Source organism: Morchella importuna, assembly GCF_003444635.1.
Source record: "Morchella importuna strain M04M26 chromosome Unknown Morimp01GS029, whole genome shotgun sequence".
In the NCBI taxonomy this organism is placed as follows: domain Eukaryota; kingdom Fungi; phylum Ascomycota; class Pezizomycetes; order Pezizales; family Morchellaceae; genus Morchella; species Morchella importuna.
In genome coordinates this window covers 581,436-599,204 of record NW_025763426.1, presented here as the reverse complement: position 1 = coordinate 599,204, position 17,769 = coordinate 581,436, and the positions used below count along the sequence as shown (strand labels likewise).

At 47.7% G+C, this 17,769-nt stretch overlaps 7 protein-coding genes across 7 annotated transcripts; 5 read left to right on the top strand and 2 right to left on the bottom strand.

Moving 5' to 3' along the window:
• Positions 1-3,433: 3,433 nt before the first annotated feature.
• LAJ45_08455 (uncharacterized protein) lies at positions 3,434-3,949 on the top strand (the record flags this gene model as incomplete). The annotated part of the gene is made up of 1 exon (XM_046118005.1): positions 3,434-3,949. One exon carries the CDS (start codon positions 3,434-3,436, stop codon positions 3,947-3,949), a length of 516 nt encoding a protein of 171 aa, XP_045968931.1.
• Positions 3,950-5,132: 1,183 nt separating this feature from the next.
• Positions 5,133-5,603, top strand: LAJ45_08454 (uncharacterized protein; the record flags this gene model as incomplete). Its single annotated transcript, XM_046118004.1, has 1 exon — positions 5,133-5,603. One exon carries the CDS (start codon positions 5,133-5,135, stop codon positions 5,601-5,603), a length of 471 nt encoding a protein of 156 aa, XP_045968930.1.
• A 631-nt stretch (positions 5,604-6,234) lies between these two features.
• Positions 6,235-6,675, top strand: LAJ45_08453 (uncharacterized protein; the record flags this gene model as incomplete). The annotated part of the gene is made up of 1 exon (XM_046118003.1): positions 6,235-6,675. The coding sequence occupies one exon, from the start codon at positions 6,235-6,237 to the stop codon at positions 6,673-6,675; it is 441 nt and encodes a 146-aa protein (XP_045968929.1).
• Positions 6,676-9,276: 2,601 nt separating this feature from the next.
• On the top strand, positions 9,277-9,703 carry LAJ45_08452 (uncharacterized protein; the record flags this gene model as incomplete). Its single annotated transcript, XM_046118002.1, has 2 exons — positions 9,277-9,444; positions 9,500-9,703. The coding sequence occupies 2 exons, from the start codon at positions 9,277-9,279 to the stop codon at positions 9,701-9,703; spliced, it is 372 nt and encodes a 123-aa protein (XP_045968928.1).
• Positions 9,704-10,528: 825 nt separating this feature from the next.
• On the bottom strand, positions 10,529-11,451 carry LAJ45_08451 (uncharacterized protein; the record flags this gene model as incomplete). Its single annotated transcript, XM_046118001.1, has 2 exons — positions 10,529-11,310; positions 11,364-11,451. The coding sequence occupies 2 exons, from the start codon at positions 11,449-11,451 to the stop codon at positions 10,529-10,531; spliced, it is 870 nt and encodes a 289-aa protein (XP_045968927.1).
• Positions 11,452-13,456: 2,005 nt separating this feature from the next.
• LAJ45_08450 (uncharacterized protein) lies at positions 13,457-14,149 on the bottom strand (the record flags this gene model as incomplete). The annotated part of the gene is made up of 3 exons (XM_046118000.1): positions 13,457-13,762; positions 13,849-14,039; positions 14,095-14,149. The coding sequence occupies 3 exons, from the start codon at positions 14,147-14,149 to the stop codon at positions 13,457-13,459; spliced, it is 552 nt and encodes a 183-aa protein (XP_045968926.1).
• A 1,592-nt stretch (positions 14,150-15,741) lies between these two features.
• Positions 15,742-16,293, top strand: LAJ45_08449 (uncharacterized protein; the record flags this gene model as incomplete). The annotated part of the gene is made up of 1 exon (XM_046117999.1): positions 15,742-16,293. The coding sequence occupies one exon, from the start codon at positions 15,742-15,744 to the stop codon at positions 16,291-16,293; it is 552 nt and encodes a 183-aa protein (XP_045968925.1).
• Between the last annotated feature and the right edge of the window lie 1,476 nt (positions 16,294-17,769).

The window sequence follows — 17,769 nt, the reverse complement described above, 5'->3', positions numbered from 1 at the left end:
TATCTGCGGAAATGGACAGCAAGTGAAGCTTGTACATCCACACATGCCTGTAATGCCCCCACATTGAATTCATATCTAGGGTACCCCACCTTGTTCTTGTTCCGCATTCCGCATGCACGGACTCCAATATTTGAGATTGAGAGACGTTTGTAAAGTGCTCTGGGCCACCTAGGTCAAAGAACTTGGCGTGTAAGTTAGGATGGTTGGTGGTTCGCCTTCAGTCATCCATGCGCACTGCGTTTGCATTGGCTCTCTGAAGGGGCAAATAGAAAACCTTCTTTGCTGTGTGGGAGTACAAGATAGCTAGGTCGCTGCGCATTAAACAGCAAAACCAGAGGGATTGAGTGCTAAATTACGTGTCTGGGCCCAAGAGGGTTTGGAGAATAATTCACAAGCGTATTTACAAACATAGAGTGTAGGTACCAGGGATTGAGAAACACCAATAAACTCGAGTGATAGTACATGATGGGGTGGTAGGATGTACGAGTGATACTCTGTGAGCCATAAGATGTGAACTCAGTCCTATGCATTTTCGAGCATATTATCGTTCGATATCTTTCTCTCGAGGTAATACATCCCAATGCTTGGCGCACCTTATACTGGTTAGTCCGGCGGCACATCACAGAAATAAGGTTGATATATTATATAATCATGGCTTTATCGTCATATGTATATATATTTTTTTCCCTGATGGCGGGTGGCCATTTATGCAGAGCATGACGGGCTGGGGTTGTATGATGTAATCAGGTTTCACAGGGTTCGTCTGAACTAGATACATATCATGTGCCTGTGGTGGTTGCCACCATCACCGCTGAGACCTGGTTGGTGAAACCGGATGCGGGGTCCCGCAATTTCACATGCCGAAGTGGATACACAGATATCTCAAATCATAGGCTCAGGTGGACGTCGTAAGTAGCGAATCCCTGCTCTCAAAAATATTCCTCTTGGTATCCTTGATAAGAACTTTCTTGGCGTTTAAGTAACAGCAGCGCCCTAGCGACAGCCGCAAGTCGGTGCGGTATATAGGCGCCCTCTTTTTATTATAAACGCCTGAGCTGACCTGCCATTCGCGGTATCTGCTGAGGGTGTATCATAGAAAGATTGGTGCTAATTGTTTTATGAGAGTATAAGGGTGGTTCCATCTTCATGAAAGACTTTTCGAGTGCCGTAATGAAGAGGAAGAATTCAACTTAGTGTCAGTACACCTACCATAAACGCAATCTTCAAGATCTGGTAGTTCCTGTTTGGCCTCGAGAAAGATGGGTCCTCTTTAGTAGACAAGGATCAGATTGTCCGCTTCACCATACTAGAGTATGTAGTTATAAGCTTAATATTGGTACGTGATTAATTGTGATATAGAACATCTCTTTCAAAAGACTGGGTTCGAGCTGGAAAAAAAAGAAAAGAAAAAAATGAGATGAGGGGTACTATTTTTGCGGTTATGGATACAAATTGACGACTCCAATCTTTGTGTACGAAGAGGGAGAACCACATCAAAACTCCCACAGACGATCGAAATACTCCCCCTTTAGTGTTTCTTGAACGGTGGAAACAAGACAATATCGACTACCCTTTGAGTTTGCGGTAAAAAAGTCCAGCCGGCCATGTCTGATCAAACAGACGCCTCCAGGTTTGTACACAAACCTTCTGTCCATCTCCCTGATACAGAGATCACCACCGCGAAACTCTCCCATTGGCACCATTACAGCCCACCCAGATTTGATATCCCCTCCGTCAAATTTGGGTTCAAAAGGGATATTCACTGTGCATGTCCTAAGGGAGAAACACTCGTGGTTGTCGTCTGTAGCCCAAAATTTCTTTCTCTTCTCCGGACAAGCAGAAACGATTGACTGACAGTAGTATCTGTAATCATGATCTATCACACCTAAAAGGATCCTTTGTGCGCGAGTGATGTTACCAAAGGATTTGAGTAGATCGGCAAGGACTGGTTGTATATGAGATGGTAGGTTGTAAGTGTCCCTGGCAACGCATGCATCCTTATGTGTATATTCAAGCTCCATCAAGGGGCGGAACCCCCAGTGATATACACCAGCTCTGGACCAGGGAGCCCAGCTAAGGTGTGGGTTGGTTAGGAGCCACTTCTCGTACTCCAGGTGATGTTCGTCCTGAGGTAGCTCTGGAGGGTGAATTTCTGCATACTCTTCAATGTTGTACGTAGTCGAGTCTAGGACCCATTTCCCAATAGATGGCCCGTATACCATCTCTACACCTTTGCTGAAGTACACGAACATCCGTTTATAGTTTAGATCCAAAGCGATATAAATGGAGCCAGGTGGCATATCGAGTCTGTGAGTGTTTTTTGTGTCCGTTCCTACTTCGGCAAGCTTATGTTTACCCCCACTCAAGTCGATTTTGAAGAATACTTCCACAATGCTGCCTATTGAAAAGTTGGTAACGGCACATTCGGAAAGAGTTTACCACCTTACCTGTATCTATCATCTTCGTTGTAAACACGGAATCTCCTCTGGCTCTTGCCTTTTCACACTCCTCTTTGTTTGGAACCAATAATTCAATCAATCTGGCAATCGTCCTCTCCACAACTCGACTGGAGATATCTATACTGCCAAGATTCCTTCCACGGCTTTGGGGATAGTGTTGGGCTTTGATAAAGCTAGCAGTACTAGCGGACTTCAGGCAAGCAGATCTTTTTTGCTTGTACCCATTAACATATGGGGGTGAACGTAAAGAACCGTCATCTTTCCTCATATTTGCCTTCGGAAAATCCATGTTTGGATAGCTGATGATAATTCTAGATAAATTTCGATGATGTGTTTCTCAGATGAAGATATTGGCTGCGGTTTGTGAGGGGATGGGTGTGTGTTTGTTTGAAGTATGTAGGGCTCGAGGTTGATCTTAGTGTCGGCCATGACGTCCCGTCATGCATACTGCTGACAGAGGTGCCGTCCTACGGTTCTAGTGGTAGTATATGCACATACACATGTATGTACATGCACTTACATACATGTAGCTTAGTGCTCAAGCTGGCTGACATTCATATATCGTACATAAAACGTTTCAACCGAGATAAAAACGCTCACGGTAAATTTCAAAAGTTAGTTCGATAAGCTGAATGTTTGGCCATGGATGTGGGTAACATACATCTTGTTTGCCTCGAATAGTGGACTCGAGCGCTTTCGGTATCGCTCTAAAACTAGAATTCAATAATGCTCTTTATTCTGGACGTCAAACTTTCGAATTCCTTTGTACTAGAAACCACCTCACCCACGACAAAATTTAGAGTTCACCATCTCAATGCCCTAGTTAAGCTATCGTATCAAACAAAGAGTCGTCCCACGCCACAGACCCAAAGATCTGTTTATTTAACAACTCACTTCCCTCTATCTCCTCTACTCAAGTTGAAGTCTGTCCATAAAACCAAGTCTTAATATCACTTGGTATATATAAAGGGAAAATGTCGTCAAACCCGCTCCAGCAACCGAGCAACAAAATTAACGCAGTCTTACATCTTCTTTCGCGGGTCAAAGACCCTAACACCGATCCCAATAATCGCGTCATTGCCTGGGAGGCGATCAATAGGTATCTCTTTTTGGGGACTCCTCCCGCCGTCTGGCAGAATTTCCCGTTAATCACCCGTGGAGGCTCTATTTTCACCAAAATAGACTTTTTTCAGGAAGTCCTCGACCACGACGCTGAGAGGAACATATCCACGCTGGTCGATGATGAAGACTACAGCGGATGGGATACCTATACATTTGACGGGAAAGCTGTTGGAAGCGCCGATTTCGAGCGTGAGATCAAAGACTACAATTATAAGAATCTAAACTGGAGTGATGAAGAGCCGGCCACAATTCGTAGAAGGCGATATGTGACCACCTTGTTGACTAAAATACTCCAGGAGTGGGTTGAGCAGAAAAATGCGATGGATACGATCTATCGTGAGTGGATAAACACACGAGAGAAAGTATAGTGCGGCTTGAAGACTTGGTTATTGGCCGATTGCTACTTCTATTGAAAGAAAGGTCACCAAATGAGTGATGGTGGTTTAACCATTTTGTATCATACCAATAAATTGCTCTTTGGGGACCGAACGTGAAGCGTCTGAAAAGATCCACACAACTAATTAGTGACTGGAAAAGCATATATCGCCGGTCGTGCTCCCAAAACTAATCTGCTGTGCTCTTATAACATCTGGACAAGGCTTATGTATCCTCGGGTAGGATGATATATCGACATTACACAATATGCTATGTATGTGACTCCCTATGAGGGCACCAATGTGAATTATAATTTATTCTGTACGCCACAGTATCTATCGGGTAAAATGGGACCGGTCGCCCTCTGGTGGTGGCTCTTGAGGATGAAAAGATTCTGTTTGGTAGACTTTCTAACACTAAAATCTATTATATTATGGACTCTATTTGTGGGAGATTACGTGCAGATCAATGATTCCAAATACTTGTTCTGTTGAGAGAACACAATTCTTTTTCGTATCGTATGAGGTTAGAACATGGAGGATCATAAGAATGGGTATTCTACGTTCTAGATACGTCTTGAATCGATTCGCGTGATAAACTGCTAGCTGAGTTCATTCGCGAGTTCTTTTCTTCACAATCTATCACTCGTTTACAAGAAACATCATAGTATATCACTCGGGATAGGTTTTTTTTTTTTTGCTATGAACTGATAGCCACGGCCGGTGAAGGAGGCAGCTCGGACTCGTGTCAATTCAGCTGTTTCGTTGGTCGCGCGGTCCGGTTGTGTGAAGCACATTATATCTAGAGACTGAGATACTTCGTTTCGTTCTATTCATTTATTGGCCGGTCTTCTATCTAGATTGATTTATATTATTTCTAACTAGACTCGTTATAATCAAAGACTGCCCATTAGTGCTGTATATACTGTGACATTTGCAGCTAATTTAGTTAAGGCTTGATCTTGAATCTTAATCTTAGCAGTCGTTTCAAATTTGAAATATAGCTATATGGAGTTACTTAAGTTACTTTTGAAAGCCATATAGAAATCAGTATATATTACGACCTATTCCTGTATAAAATCTCAATCAAACTCACACAGTACTAACCGCCTACATCGATATCCCGCACACAAAATCATCTGAATTATATCAGTAATAAAACGCCCCAAAATTCAAAATGACAACATCTAACAGAGTCCTTGATAGTCTCGACTACGATTACCAGAGCCGCGTTCAAGTGGCGCTTGATAGTCACGTCGCCAATCCCGCTCCCTTTGCTGATCGTATCAAATTCTTTGATATGATTACCACTGGCGTCCAGGCTCTGTCCAAGCATTACCTCGACGAGGCGATGGAGATAACTAAAAGGCTAGAGAGAATTCGTGGCTTGGTGAGCGATACAAAGAAGGTGCAGAATAGTCTGGTGGCGGATAATGGCCAGCAGGTGGTGAATGATAATGTTGATAACTATAGCAAAACTACGTCCAGGTTGAGGAGGGAGTTTGAAAGAGCGATGCGCGGGGTGGCTGATTGCGATTACGCGCTGGTCGAATTTGGTGATATGGTGGCAGAAGCAGAGGGATTTGAAGAGAAGCTTGATCTTGAGGAGGCGCTTGGAAGCTTGAACTTGAACATTGATTGTGTTTGAGTATGCAGTTAGGTGACTGTACGTGCTTTAATTGGAGGCGAAGTACGTAGTACTGCTGTGTGTGTGCGCGATGCGAGTTTTATGAATTGTTAGACAAGCAATAATTGATTATCGCGCCCTTACGTTGCTTGATCGAAGAATTCTAGAAAATTTTTATATTCTCTAAAAATTGAGTGTGTCAAAGCTCGTGATCGAAATATATAATGTGAATGTATATGTGCAGTACTATCCGCCTAACACGAGGTGACGTAAACTCCCTCCGGTAAGGTACTGAAAAGAGGGCTTTATAGACAGTGACGGTCATATGCGGCCAACCTAAATAGGAAAATAAATTAAAAATTTAGGGCTTTTCCAACCACTATAGAATTGATTTAGATAATCCCTGGCGTACTAAAGTATTATGTAAGTCTTATTAGCTCTGTCTGTTTCCACTCAACCTCGAGGCGTCTTCATTGCATCAACCTGTGCTTGTGTCTGCTCCTTTCATAAGAACTTTCAAAATCATCGCCGAACGACTTTCCTAAGAGCTGATCTTAATCTAAAAGTTTGTATCTGATGGAACATCTCAGCCAAATACCAGCTAATGATGGATAGAAGGTTGTTACCTGATACTTTCGATTACTACTCATCTATGGTGAAAGAAAGCGACCTCAAATCGACGGAAGAAGACACCGAAATGATTAACGTTGCGGAAGAACCGATGACGATGGAAATGAACGAACCTGCTTCTACTCTGGGTTCTCCTACACCTCTAGTGATCGATCTGCTCGGATTGAATCTCATCAGACTCTTCACGCGGGACAATACAGTCCCCTTCCCCGATGAACCTAACCAGGAATACTTCCGTCCCATCGAGGCGATTGAGGAAATGATCCAGACAATCAATGAGGGTGGGGACTCGTTGGGGGCTTGGAAGAAGATGGACAGCTATCCAATGCTGACAAAGGAAGAAATGCGTCAGTGGGTATTGGAAAATTGTAAGAAGGGTGCTTCTCCGGATCAAGATTATTCGGAGAAATCAGAGGGGGAGGGGGATGGGAGTGAGGAGGGAAAGATGGGTGGTGAGGAGTAGAGAACTTTTTCTCTCACTGTTGCTTGATTTCTCTGAAGTATTCTTAACATGGTCATGGGTAAAGGAAATAGCACCGATGGCTGGTGAGATGGAGAGGTGTCGTTGGCTTTGAGGTGACGCATTTGTTCCACCACGCTGATGACGAAGCATTCTCAACCACATGTGAATCATGTACCCTGTCTACGCAATATCACCTTATATGTCTAACGAATAGAAAGCTTCGACAGCGTCCCTACCGAGTGACATCGTGTGTCCACAAATAAAATCAAGCTCTCTGTTTAAAAGCGACCATATTCGGGGCATTAGGCCTTGAATATAGTGATTCTAGTTTTCTTCAATGATTGCGTGTTAAGGTAACTGAAAACCATTATAATGCTAACCTGTTTTAGTTGCAATTGCACAGAATTAAAGCTCATTCGCATATAAAAAAACCAGCCACGAAGACTATCAAAGTATGAGTGCCATCTGGTTCTCTCATATGAATATTATTGACACGTATCTCCTGCCAACCTGTCTTGTAGCTCCAGTACATCTGTATTTTGCGCTTCGTGTCGTCCAGTTTCCCGCATCATAGGCATAATTCCCACAAAGTCTTCTGTCCATCGAAGTAACGAATAGCAAATAGAATTAGGTATATTCCTCATTTTGTCCGACAAAGGTGAGTAATTGACCAATTCAATAATACAAGGTGCTGATAACTAACGGAAAACGGTTATTGATGCCAGCTCTTCCCGTCTGCAAACTTTGGAGTTGAAATACACAGTCTTTGAAAAATCAGAGTATCTATTCGACTTGAAGTTCGAAGCTTGTATGTCCCTATCCCCCTCGTCATTTTGAAAACAATATCAACAAACGAAGGCTAATACTTAAATCGTAGGTATAATCTTTTACACTAGTATCATATCATATCTACATCAAACAAATTAAACAACACAAAGCCAACTTTAACTTTTAACACCAACGCCAAAAACAATGACCAGCACACTCAGACAAAAAATCCGAAGAGTGGAGGCGCGCCTCCTGAAGGTCCACGACGAAATAATCGCCAAGGAGGTTAGGCGCGATCTCCTAGCTCGCCAAGCTAGATCATACAGAAAGGGTACAAGGGAATATCAAAGTATCGCGAGAGAACACGATAAGTTGAATATTTTGATCATTGATCTAAATAAAGATTGTGATGACTTACAGGACGAATTGGATTCTCTGAATCGTGCAAAGCCACACCATTATGATAGATATGAGGGTCATCGACGTCAGGATGAGCACATTTACTATGACGATGCTTCTGATAATCAAGAGTGGTTGGGGTATGGGGGGGATTAAGGCTGCTAGAGCCATATGTACTAGTTCAGTGTACGGCATCCCCTTGATGGAGAAACACAGCGGGGCGGTAAGTTCATTTGCAGGCGTTAAAAAGCGACGTTAAGGATTCGATTAGGGAATTTGTATACGTAGCGGACTCATAGATTAGATGAGATTGTTTGTTCTCGGTTTAAATTGAAAGCTCAGACTCAGATTGCATACAACGTATCTCAACTTGCTAATATATTGACTAAAAGAGCATTTCTCCCATTTTCGAAGTGATTAAGTGGCCATTTTTAGTCGTGAGCTTGTCGTGGGCTGGATCACCCAACCACGGAAACAAAGAACCCATGGTAAACTTCAACGAATCCTTCCGACAGGGTCTAGAGGGCTAGTTGGCGTTTTTAGAAATTTATACGCTAAGTGTGGACAGTGGTACAAGCTCGGCTGGTCTAGTGGTATGATTCTCGCTTAGGGTCGCACTCTAAGTTAATATGCGAGAGGTCCCCGGTTCAAACCCGGGGTCGAGCCTATACATTTTCTGAGTAATTGGTAGTGATGTCAGTTATTTAGTACCTTTTTTCACAATCCTCTCTCTATCTACTTAAGTGCTTTGAGTGGGCGAGAACCCTATTTTTCTTTTCTCTCTTGAGGTAGGGGTTGTATGTGATGAAACTAAATCCTCTAGTTTCTACTACCTTGTTAGCCCATTCGCCCACCTTTTTCTTTGAAATTTACTCGTCTGGTTCATATAGTACATAGGTGCGTGGATAGTATTGGTTCTTCCAGTTGAGGTGGGGTGGCCACTGGTGTACTTCTACAGTTGAAAAACACATTTTCAATTTTCAATTTATCTGTTGTGGTCACAGTTGCCATCGTATTCCTCCACTAGCCTGGCAGTTGAAATCCATAGAAGCCTTGAACAAAGAAACCCCGACCCTCCAAAGCCATTGAAAGCTTTCAAGAGCAGCGACAACATGGATTCTCTCAGCAACCAAAGCTCTAAGCAGACTCCCCCGAACCAGCCATAGCTTTCAAGCCATAGCTTTCAAGCCATAGCTTTCAAGCCACCACCACCGTCAATACTATGACACCTTCAAGATGTGTTTTTTGTGCTTGAATTCTACGGAGAGGTGAGGGTGTTGTATTTATAAGTCCTTGTTCGTCCAGCTCTACGGATTTTCTAACATTCATCAGTATCTTACAGCTGTCTTGAATACTACCAACCAATCCAACAATACCATACCGGCCATACCCAACTACTCCACCATCCCACTAACCACCAACCATCCACCCAACATGTTCAGCAACACCCCCAAGACCCCCAGCGCCCCACCACCTCCTCCGCTCCTGGTACAACAGTCCCCGGCGCACCCCTCCGCGAGATCCCCCCCTTCCACCACCACAACCGGCCCTCCACCAGCAGCACCACCGCCGCCGCCGTCTCCACAGCGTCCAGAGCGCCGTGTACTCCCCCCGTAGTAGAGCGCCGCTCCCGGCACTGACTGCCCCGCCGAACCAGAAGACGCTCAACTCGCTGGGCAAGATGCGGTACCGCTGGAACGACCCGAACCTGGGCGCGCGGTACCGCGGTGTCGACAAGGACCTCGGCGTCAAGGGGAGTACGGCGGATTATGCGTATCCCGTGCTGCAGATGGGGAGTGAGCCGGCGAGGGGGGTTGTGAGGAGGAGGAGGGAGGGATCGGGGCAGGGGCAGGGGTTGTAGATTGGGTGCTGAGGAAGTGGGCAGCTGGACTTCTAGGTTGAGTGGGCGCGAGAGATGAGAGATGGACTTTTGAGTTGAGAGTTTTTCTGCGGGCTTGATATGCTCTGCAGTTTGGTGAGAGTTGTTGGCTCGCGGGGCTTAATTTGTTTCTGCACATTAATTAATATTGTGGACGGTTGATCAATTGTGTTGTGTTATGTTGAGTATCGCCTTTTTTTTCCTTTGTTCGAGACACTTAATTATGGACAGCGCAGCAGACTTTTCCTTTGTTGAGGTAATGGGCAGTTGATCAGATTTGATTTTTTATTTGCTTTCGAGTGTTTTTTTTATGAATTAATAAATGAACGATAAGTTAAACCCATAAACTCAAGCGTTCCATTACACTTATATCCCCGTGAATGATGAGAATGATGATGGTAGTCTAATCATAGAATATCACTCGCTACCAAGAGTCAAAGATCGAGATTCTCAAGTGCTGATTGTGAACAGATTGCTGTGATGCGGGCTTGCTGAGGACTTTGTATGATGTTTTCGCTAGGGTTTTGGGGTTTGATAGTGAGATAGAAACGACAGTCAACTACGTCTCAAAGCATCTTTGTCTATAGACCCTAGCTCGGACTACACTGGTCTAGATTATAAGTGTTATTCTAGACTGTTCCCGTTTATAAATTAAGCACTACCAATTTATAAAGCCATAAAAGTCACTTTCCAAGAAAACTACACTGCCATTGAATGCGTTCTAGAATCAATACATGTATTTCAGAACTATCGAAAAACTCGAGTTAATCTCAAGCATAATCGTGTAGATTTATCTATATCTATCTATCAGTCTCTGACTCTGCCTTTAATCGCTACCACCTGCCCCACCCGCTGGCTCAGCTCCATCCGGTCCCTCTGCTGCATCAGCTCCATCCGATCCTCCTGCACCAGGTCCTCCTGCGCCAGGTCCTCCTGCGCCAGGTCCTCCTGCACCTGGTCCACCCGCACCTGGTCCACCCGCACCAGGTCCTCCTGCGCCAGGTCCTCCTGCGCCAGATCCACCCGCACCAGGTCCTCCTGCGCCAGGTCCACCCGCACCAGGTCCTCCTGCGCCAGGTCCTCCTGCGCCAGGTCCCCCTGCGCCAGGTCCTCCTGCACCAGGTCCTCCTGCACCTGGTCCACCCGCACCCGGTCCATCAGTTCCGCCCGGTCCGCCTGGTCCACCAGATCCGCCTTGACCACCTTTCGGTCCACCTTTTCCACCCGATCCACCGTGTCCACCAGGTCCACCCTTCTGGCCACCACCCTTCCACCAGACCCCTTATGTCCCCCTTTCCCGCCCGGCCCGCCCGGTCCACCTGATCCACCTGGCCCACCTGATCCACCAGGTCCACCAGGGCCACCAGATCCGCCAGGTCCTCCATGACCCCCCTTCTTATCGCCACCGCCCATCCCACCACCACCGGGACTCCTCCTCCTCATCTTCGGCGGTGGCACGATATCATCGCTGTCATTAAGCTCGTTGCCGTCGATTATCTCGAACTCTTCCTCGCCGGGGGATCGTTTGTCCTTTCGAGATTTATCCTTTTGACGTTGGTTGCTGCTGCCGCCGCCCCTTTGCGGCATTCCTGGGATGTTGCGGTTGGGGGTGGTGGGGGGGAGCGGGCGGAGAGATGTGTACCGGAGGAGGAGGCGGTGGGAGTGGGGGCTGCGGAGACGGTCATGGCAAGGGCGGCAACGAGGCCGACGAGGAGGGTTTGGGTGTGCATGGTGGTTGTGTATGTGTGGGGGGTGTAGTAAAAGGTAAAAAATAAATGAAGGAGTGTGGGGTCTAAAGCGCTGCTTGTAGACGTTGGATATGTAAAAAAAAAATGAAAGAAAAGAAAAGAAGGGGAGGTCTCAAGCACTGCTTAAGAGACTGGATGGAATGGTGTGAATGAGTGTGGTGAGTGGTGAGAGGAAGTGGTTGGTGAGTGGTGAATGGGGATGTTATATACATCTTCTTTTCGTTGTGAAATGTGCTAGAGTGATAGATGGAGTTCGGAATAACGTCCGTGGTGTAGCTAAGGGGTGCGACGGCGACGGCGGCGGCATGGTGAAAGACTCCGTGATGCCTTGTGAGTGTGCCCGGGCATGGTGTTTCTTGATGCATCGGTATCGACGGAGTCGATCTTCCTGCCTATCCACCGGCTGGGCATGGTCCTGTCACGCCTCTGTAACGCAGATAGTGTCCTAATAACATGGAGGTGGTGCTGATTGAAAGGCATAGATCTATTTGGGTCTTGGGTTTGATATCCGGTATCCGGATCTATGCACGCGAATGAAAGTTAGCCCAATCTCTCCAATCATTTTTGATACTCACGGTTTAAGCAATTACCAAAGGCCGACACTAAACAGTCATTCCATCAGCAAGCCTCCAATAACTAAATCCTCCTGATCCCGTACCGGCCCTCCAAAACACTCGCCGAGCCGGCCACGTAATATCACATTTTGTTCAGCAGCACAATATTCATGCGCCGTTGTTCCGCTAGAAGAGAAACTATGCCAGGCTGTAATTGGGCTGTGCGCAGATCAACTCGTGTACTATTCTAAGACATGTGGGGTAGACGTTAATATATGTAGCTGGTGGAGTATTGCATGGATGCGTATCTATGGCGAAATATATTATCAATATTGTGGCGTCATTTTTTGACGAGTGCCATTAACATTGCGGGTCCCCAGGCGTGGCCTATCTTCATGGTTTATCGTCCAGACTACCAAATACTAGCCGTAGAAATCTCTGCAACTATGTATAGATTCGAGCCAAAGGCGCATACTCTCTTCTACTGGCAAGACCAAAAACACTACCATGTTAGCAAATCAATCACTCTCATCACCATGTACCATTCCCCATGCCCGGACAAGAGTACTTACCAAAGCCCTCAACGCATAGGCCCCCACGTCACCCGGTTATGCACCACCGAGATGACATATACGTGCATACAACGGTGATGAGGCTCTCGAAAGAAGATCCGAAGAGCCGCATGCATTCAGTGCTTATTTCGGTCGTAACAAGACAGAAGGCACAGTTGGCGTGTGTGTGGCAAGGGTTTTGAAAACGAGGGTTAGGGACGCGCGGCCTTTGCGGGCCGGTGTGGAGGTGCGGGCCGGTGTGGAGGTGCGCGCACAACGCACAACGCGCCACCGATGCTGTTATTTTCGAACTGCGAGGAGAGAGGACCTTTGAACAGGATTTGCTGTAGACACATACAGCATAATATCGTTATAAGGATTCGGCCTCTGGGTTCAGAAGGATATGTATCTTCGGTCCCGATAGAGATTTTTTTGTGAAGTGCACGGGCGCTCCCTACCAGGCCGGTGGATGCACTCTAAGAGTATTTATGGAACCAAAGTTTTCACAACTCCATATCAAATCCTTATAGCTAGACTGTACTGTATATCCCAAGAGATTGTATTGAAATTGCAGTCGGCCTATCCTTTCCATCACAGAGTTATATTAGCGGGATTCCGCATACTCCAAGCGGAGACAAGCACGCACCCGATCGGCCCCCGCTAAAGAGAGTGTGCGGTTTATTGTTAAGGCTGGCCACAGGGTAAATTCAAAGGTTAGGCGCATATCCGTTGTCAGGGTTAGGTTTGTATGTACCCTGCCGGTGTTGGAAGCATGCGATATCACTCGGATTACACCTCGCTTTAACTAGCAGCGCTTGACAGACCAACTCATGATCAACGGGCGTCGGTGGATCAATAAAAGAAATCCGATGTGCTTCCATTCTAGAAAAATCTCTTGTTCTGGCGAGCGCATTTCCCAAAATCCCATCCCGGATAACACTGGAGAAGCATAAGTGGTAAGGCGGTAGATGACCGTGACTGCATGATATGAGGTAACACCACGGTATATGCGGATGCAAGGTCAAAGTAAGGCCTCATCGCTTTAGATGTTACCCATCTACGCCCTACCAGGCGTTGTGTGTAGTCCAACCGGTCTGCTGCAGTATGCGTGCTGGAGGTTGTTGTTCTTTTTCGAGAGTGCCCATAGGTAATCCGTCTGGTGTTTTTTCGTGGGGGCCGAATAGGTGGCTGGTGCTAGCAAATCCTTTCAGTCATTAGGTCTTGGCTGTGGCTCTTGGCCCCCACGAAAGAGGCTAGAATAGTGGACAGCTTACATCAGCTATGCGTTCCTTCCCAGCTATGCCCGCCTCGCCCCCACCAGAGCGGACATCGATCCAGGAATAGACACACACAATATAGCCCGGATAAATGCCACGCGAATATGCATAGATGGCAGCTTGTGCGTGCGGGCTTATGGAGGCGGCCGGCGGTGGTTCGGTGTTGTGAGATCTGGATATTGTAGACCCTAGCAAGGAATGTCAGAGAGAAGCTTCCATAAACCATTTATCGACCCCACTCACATGTAAGATCAAAGCTTCTAGGAAACAGTCGGGGTGTCCTGTAGAGTAGCAACATGTAGTACGAGAGCACTGCATGTACTGTAGCAAGAAATGTTTGGCCGTTTTATGAATCCTAACCGATCGAGGATGGCTGTATGGTAGACATGATGTTGATAACTGTAGAGTGAGGAAAGGAACCCAAAGCGAAGTCTAGAATGTGCCCGCCTTGCATACGTGTCCATGCCCGCGGTATCCGCCAAGCTTGCAACGCAGGCCGCAGATTCTGCTTAGTCATGTACCAAGATGGCCGATTTCAAGGCCTTTACACCTGGTTTGGGCTAAAGCGTTGGAATTATTAAGTGAGAGTTCAAACCACTCGAGTCGAATCCGTAAGTAAAGTTTTCCCGGATCGCTGCCAGCTTCGTCTTGGAGTGTAGGTTGTCTTTCGTAGCATGAATGTGCACCTTCTCGAACCAAACCGCCATGACTTGAGTAACAAGAGTACCAACGTCGCTTCACAGAGACTTAAGTTTCCGCGGTGTGCCTCCACACATCTCAGCTACTCTCAAAGCCAATATCTACAACAATTAACCCCATTATCCCCAGTTACAGTCCTCGCCAAGACACACAAAATCGAGTGACACTCGATGACTGCACGTGACCCGAAGCGTCACAAGCATAAGGACTGATCTGCTCTACTCTATGCAACAAAAGAATAACACGCTTACATGTGCCCCGTTCTCTACCTCGCGACCACTCTCCCATCTCCCTCATCGCGCCTCATCTTTTCCAACCCCGTCCGTCCCGCCAAGCATCAAAATCTAATCTAATCAGATCCCACCTCCACCTCCCCATCCCTGGCCCCAGTCCACCCACCCAACCACAGCCCCACCACCACCGGACGCCACCAACCAACCACCGTGCCACGGCCAAACGTGGGGTTAACAACTGCACGCATCCCCGGTACGCTCCTCGCTAACCTCCAGTTCGTAACCGGCCCGGTGTGAGTGAGTGAGCGAGAGAGGCGGCACAGTTACGTGAAGTGCTATCTTTATCACTGACACTCACCGCCAGCGGAGAAACGAGGGGAAAAAAAGGTTCATTGGATTGATTAATAGTGCTGCATCCTATAGCTGCGGCCTGCTCCACGTGCGTGTGTATGCACTATAGCTACATGTATCTGTCTGCACCGGTCAATTGGGGGCCGTGGTCCTGGCTGTCTTGCTCGGTATGCACGGTACGAGATGGGGTGGTATGGGCTTGACGATACGATACGATACGATAGATGGCATCATGACAGTCCGTCATCCCGATCTCCGCAGCGGTATTATCGCCAGCACAGTAATAGCATCACGGAATCACCAGTTTCCGTAGCACCGGTCAAGCAGCTCGTCGGCGTATAACTATCACGACCTGCTGCCCCCATCTGTCCTTCCCTTCTCCAGTCATTCACTCACTCACTACACTCCTTCCAACTACTTTCCTTTCCTTTCCATTCCAGATCTCGCAGCTGTGCTTGCAGAGACTCATACATTCTTTTTTTTTATACCACAATCCAACTATCCAGCTAGCTAGTACCACATTCATTCCTTCACCTCCACCTTTTACCTTCCACCTCAACTTTTATCCCACAAGCCAAACAAACAAACAAAACCCACGCAAACCAAAATGTACACCCCAAAGCTCATCGCCCTCCTCATGGCCGTCCTCGCCGTCACCGCCTCCGCCGGCAGCGTCAGCGTCTCCTTCGGCGACAACGACGACTCCGCGCCCGCCAAAGTACCCCGCGACGTCACCAGCGGCGGCCCTATGCTCGCCGCCCGCTGGGCCATGCCCCTCGCCGCGCCCGGCAAGCGCCCCCCCAGAGCCGCCGCCGGCAGACCCAGACGCGGCGGCGTCCGCGCTGTGAAGAAGGGCGGCCGGCCAGGAAAGGGACGCGGCGGGATGGGGAGACCTCGTGCCGGAAGACCCGGGAAGGGTGGGAAGGGTGGGAAGGGTGGGAAGGGTGGGAAGGGCCGCGGTGGCCCCAGGCGCCGCCCGGGCCGTGCTGGGCCTCCCGGTGGACGCGGTGGACGCGGTGGTCAGAGGGGTATGAAGGGCCCGAAGGGACAGATGGGTGCGGGTGTGCCGCCGCCACCACCTCCTCCTCCGGCTGCGGAGATGCCCCCGGCTGCGGATGCGGCGGAGGCTCCTGCGGCTGAGGAGGCGCCGGCTTACTAGATGTTGGATTCTTTTTTTTCCTTTTCTCTTTTTTGATTTAGGGGGTTGGGTTTTTGTCTTTCTTTCTTCTTTTGGGATGGGGCATGGTTTTGTTTTCGTCGCATGTTTGTGGATAGAAGTTTAGGCATGTAACGAGGGGGGGGGGGGGGGGGGTTGGGACGGACGGGAGCGATAGCACGGTTAGAGATGTTGAATGTGATTATGAAAATTTTTATACATTGGAGCTTGATTTGAGTTTGTCTTTTTTGTGATTGTGATTGTGATTGCGATTCTCATGCGGCCTGCCTAGATCTAGATCTAGATCTGGACAATGCAGTAGAGACTGGCTGCATTGCAGGTCTGGTATAGAGTACTATCTACTAGGTGAAACAGTCAACTATTCCAGAAACCTTCCTTTCGTGAAACCATATATGCAGCTGTGCCCCGGCCCGTCCCATCACACCGCCAACCACCCTCACCGGATCAGCACTAAAGAAAAAGTGCAGAAAGAAGAAAGTGGGACGGCATATCTGCACACCCGCCTTTAAATACTTCATATACCCCCTCCCCCCCGCCGTGGAGTAGGTAAGCCAGTCTGAGCCTGATGTTGGGCTTTGGAGTGGGTGGCAGTGAGTATTAGTAGATTGGGCATCAGGAGTGTGAGGTCTTAGTAGTAGCTGGCCGTGGGGAACGTATGGTCTGTTGATGTGTAGAGCTAGCGTTCTCTAGCTACTGTTGTTAACTCTAACGTCGATCAGTTAATTGTAACAACCCAAAAAAAGGAGTTGGAAAGTTCAGGGCGACCAAGTAGATTAGTTATCGCTTAACACGGTAAGAAACTGGCCAATCCTTCTTCCCCTTCCTTCCAAGGTCGATCTCCCGCACGCAAAATAGTAAGCAGGCCTAGGACAATCCCCCGATATCCCATTGACCAATCGAAACTGTGCCTCTACGTATCAGCACTAGCGCCACCGCACTCGCCACACACACGCACGTGCGCACTCGCCACACAGAAGGGGTAATGATCTCGCCCACCGGTAAAGTGCGGCTCGTGTGCCGCGTCGACGCCGCAGTACATTCACACCGTAGAACAGGAGCATGAATAACGCCGCTGTTTTAAGTGTCTCCGTATATACGTACACATGCATATGGTGCTGCTAGCTACTTCACGCCGGTGTAGAGCAAGCAGATCAGGTACGTAGTCCTGACCGCGGTGGGTGCTTTAGTAGCTAGTATTAGCAGTAGTAGTACATGCACAGTGGAAAAGGGGGGAGAGGGGAGGTAGGTATGACATGCTAGCTAGTATGCGGTGCACAGTAATTGCCCGGTAGAGCGGCCAAGGAGGGATATATAACAGCGTAGCATTCCTCCCCCCAAGTACTCCCTCATCATCAGCCTTCATCACATTCCTTTCCTTCCCTTCCCTGCCAACCAATAGTCTCTTCGAGCTGTGCTCTAGACATTTCCATTCTTTTCAGTTCATTTCCACAAAAAGCT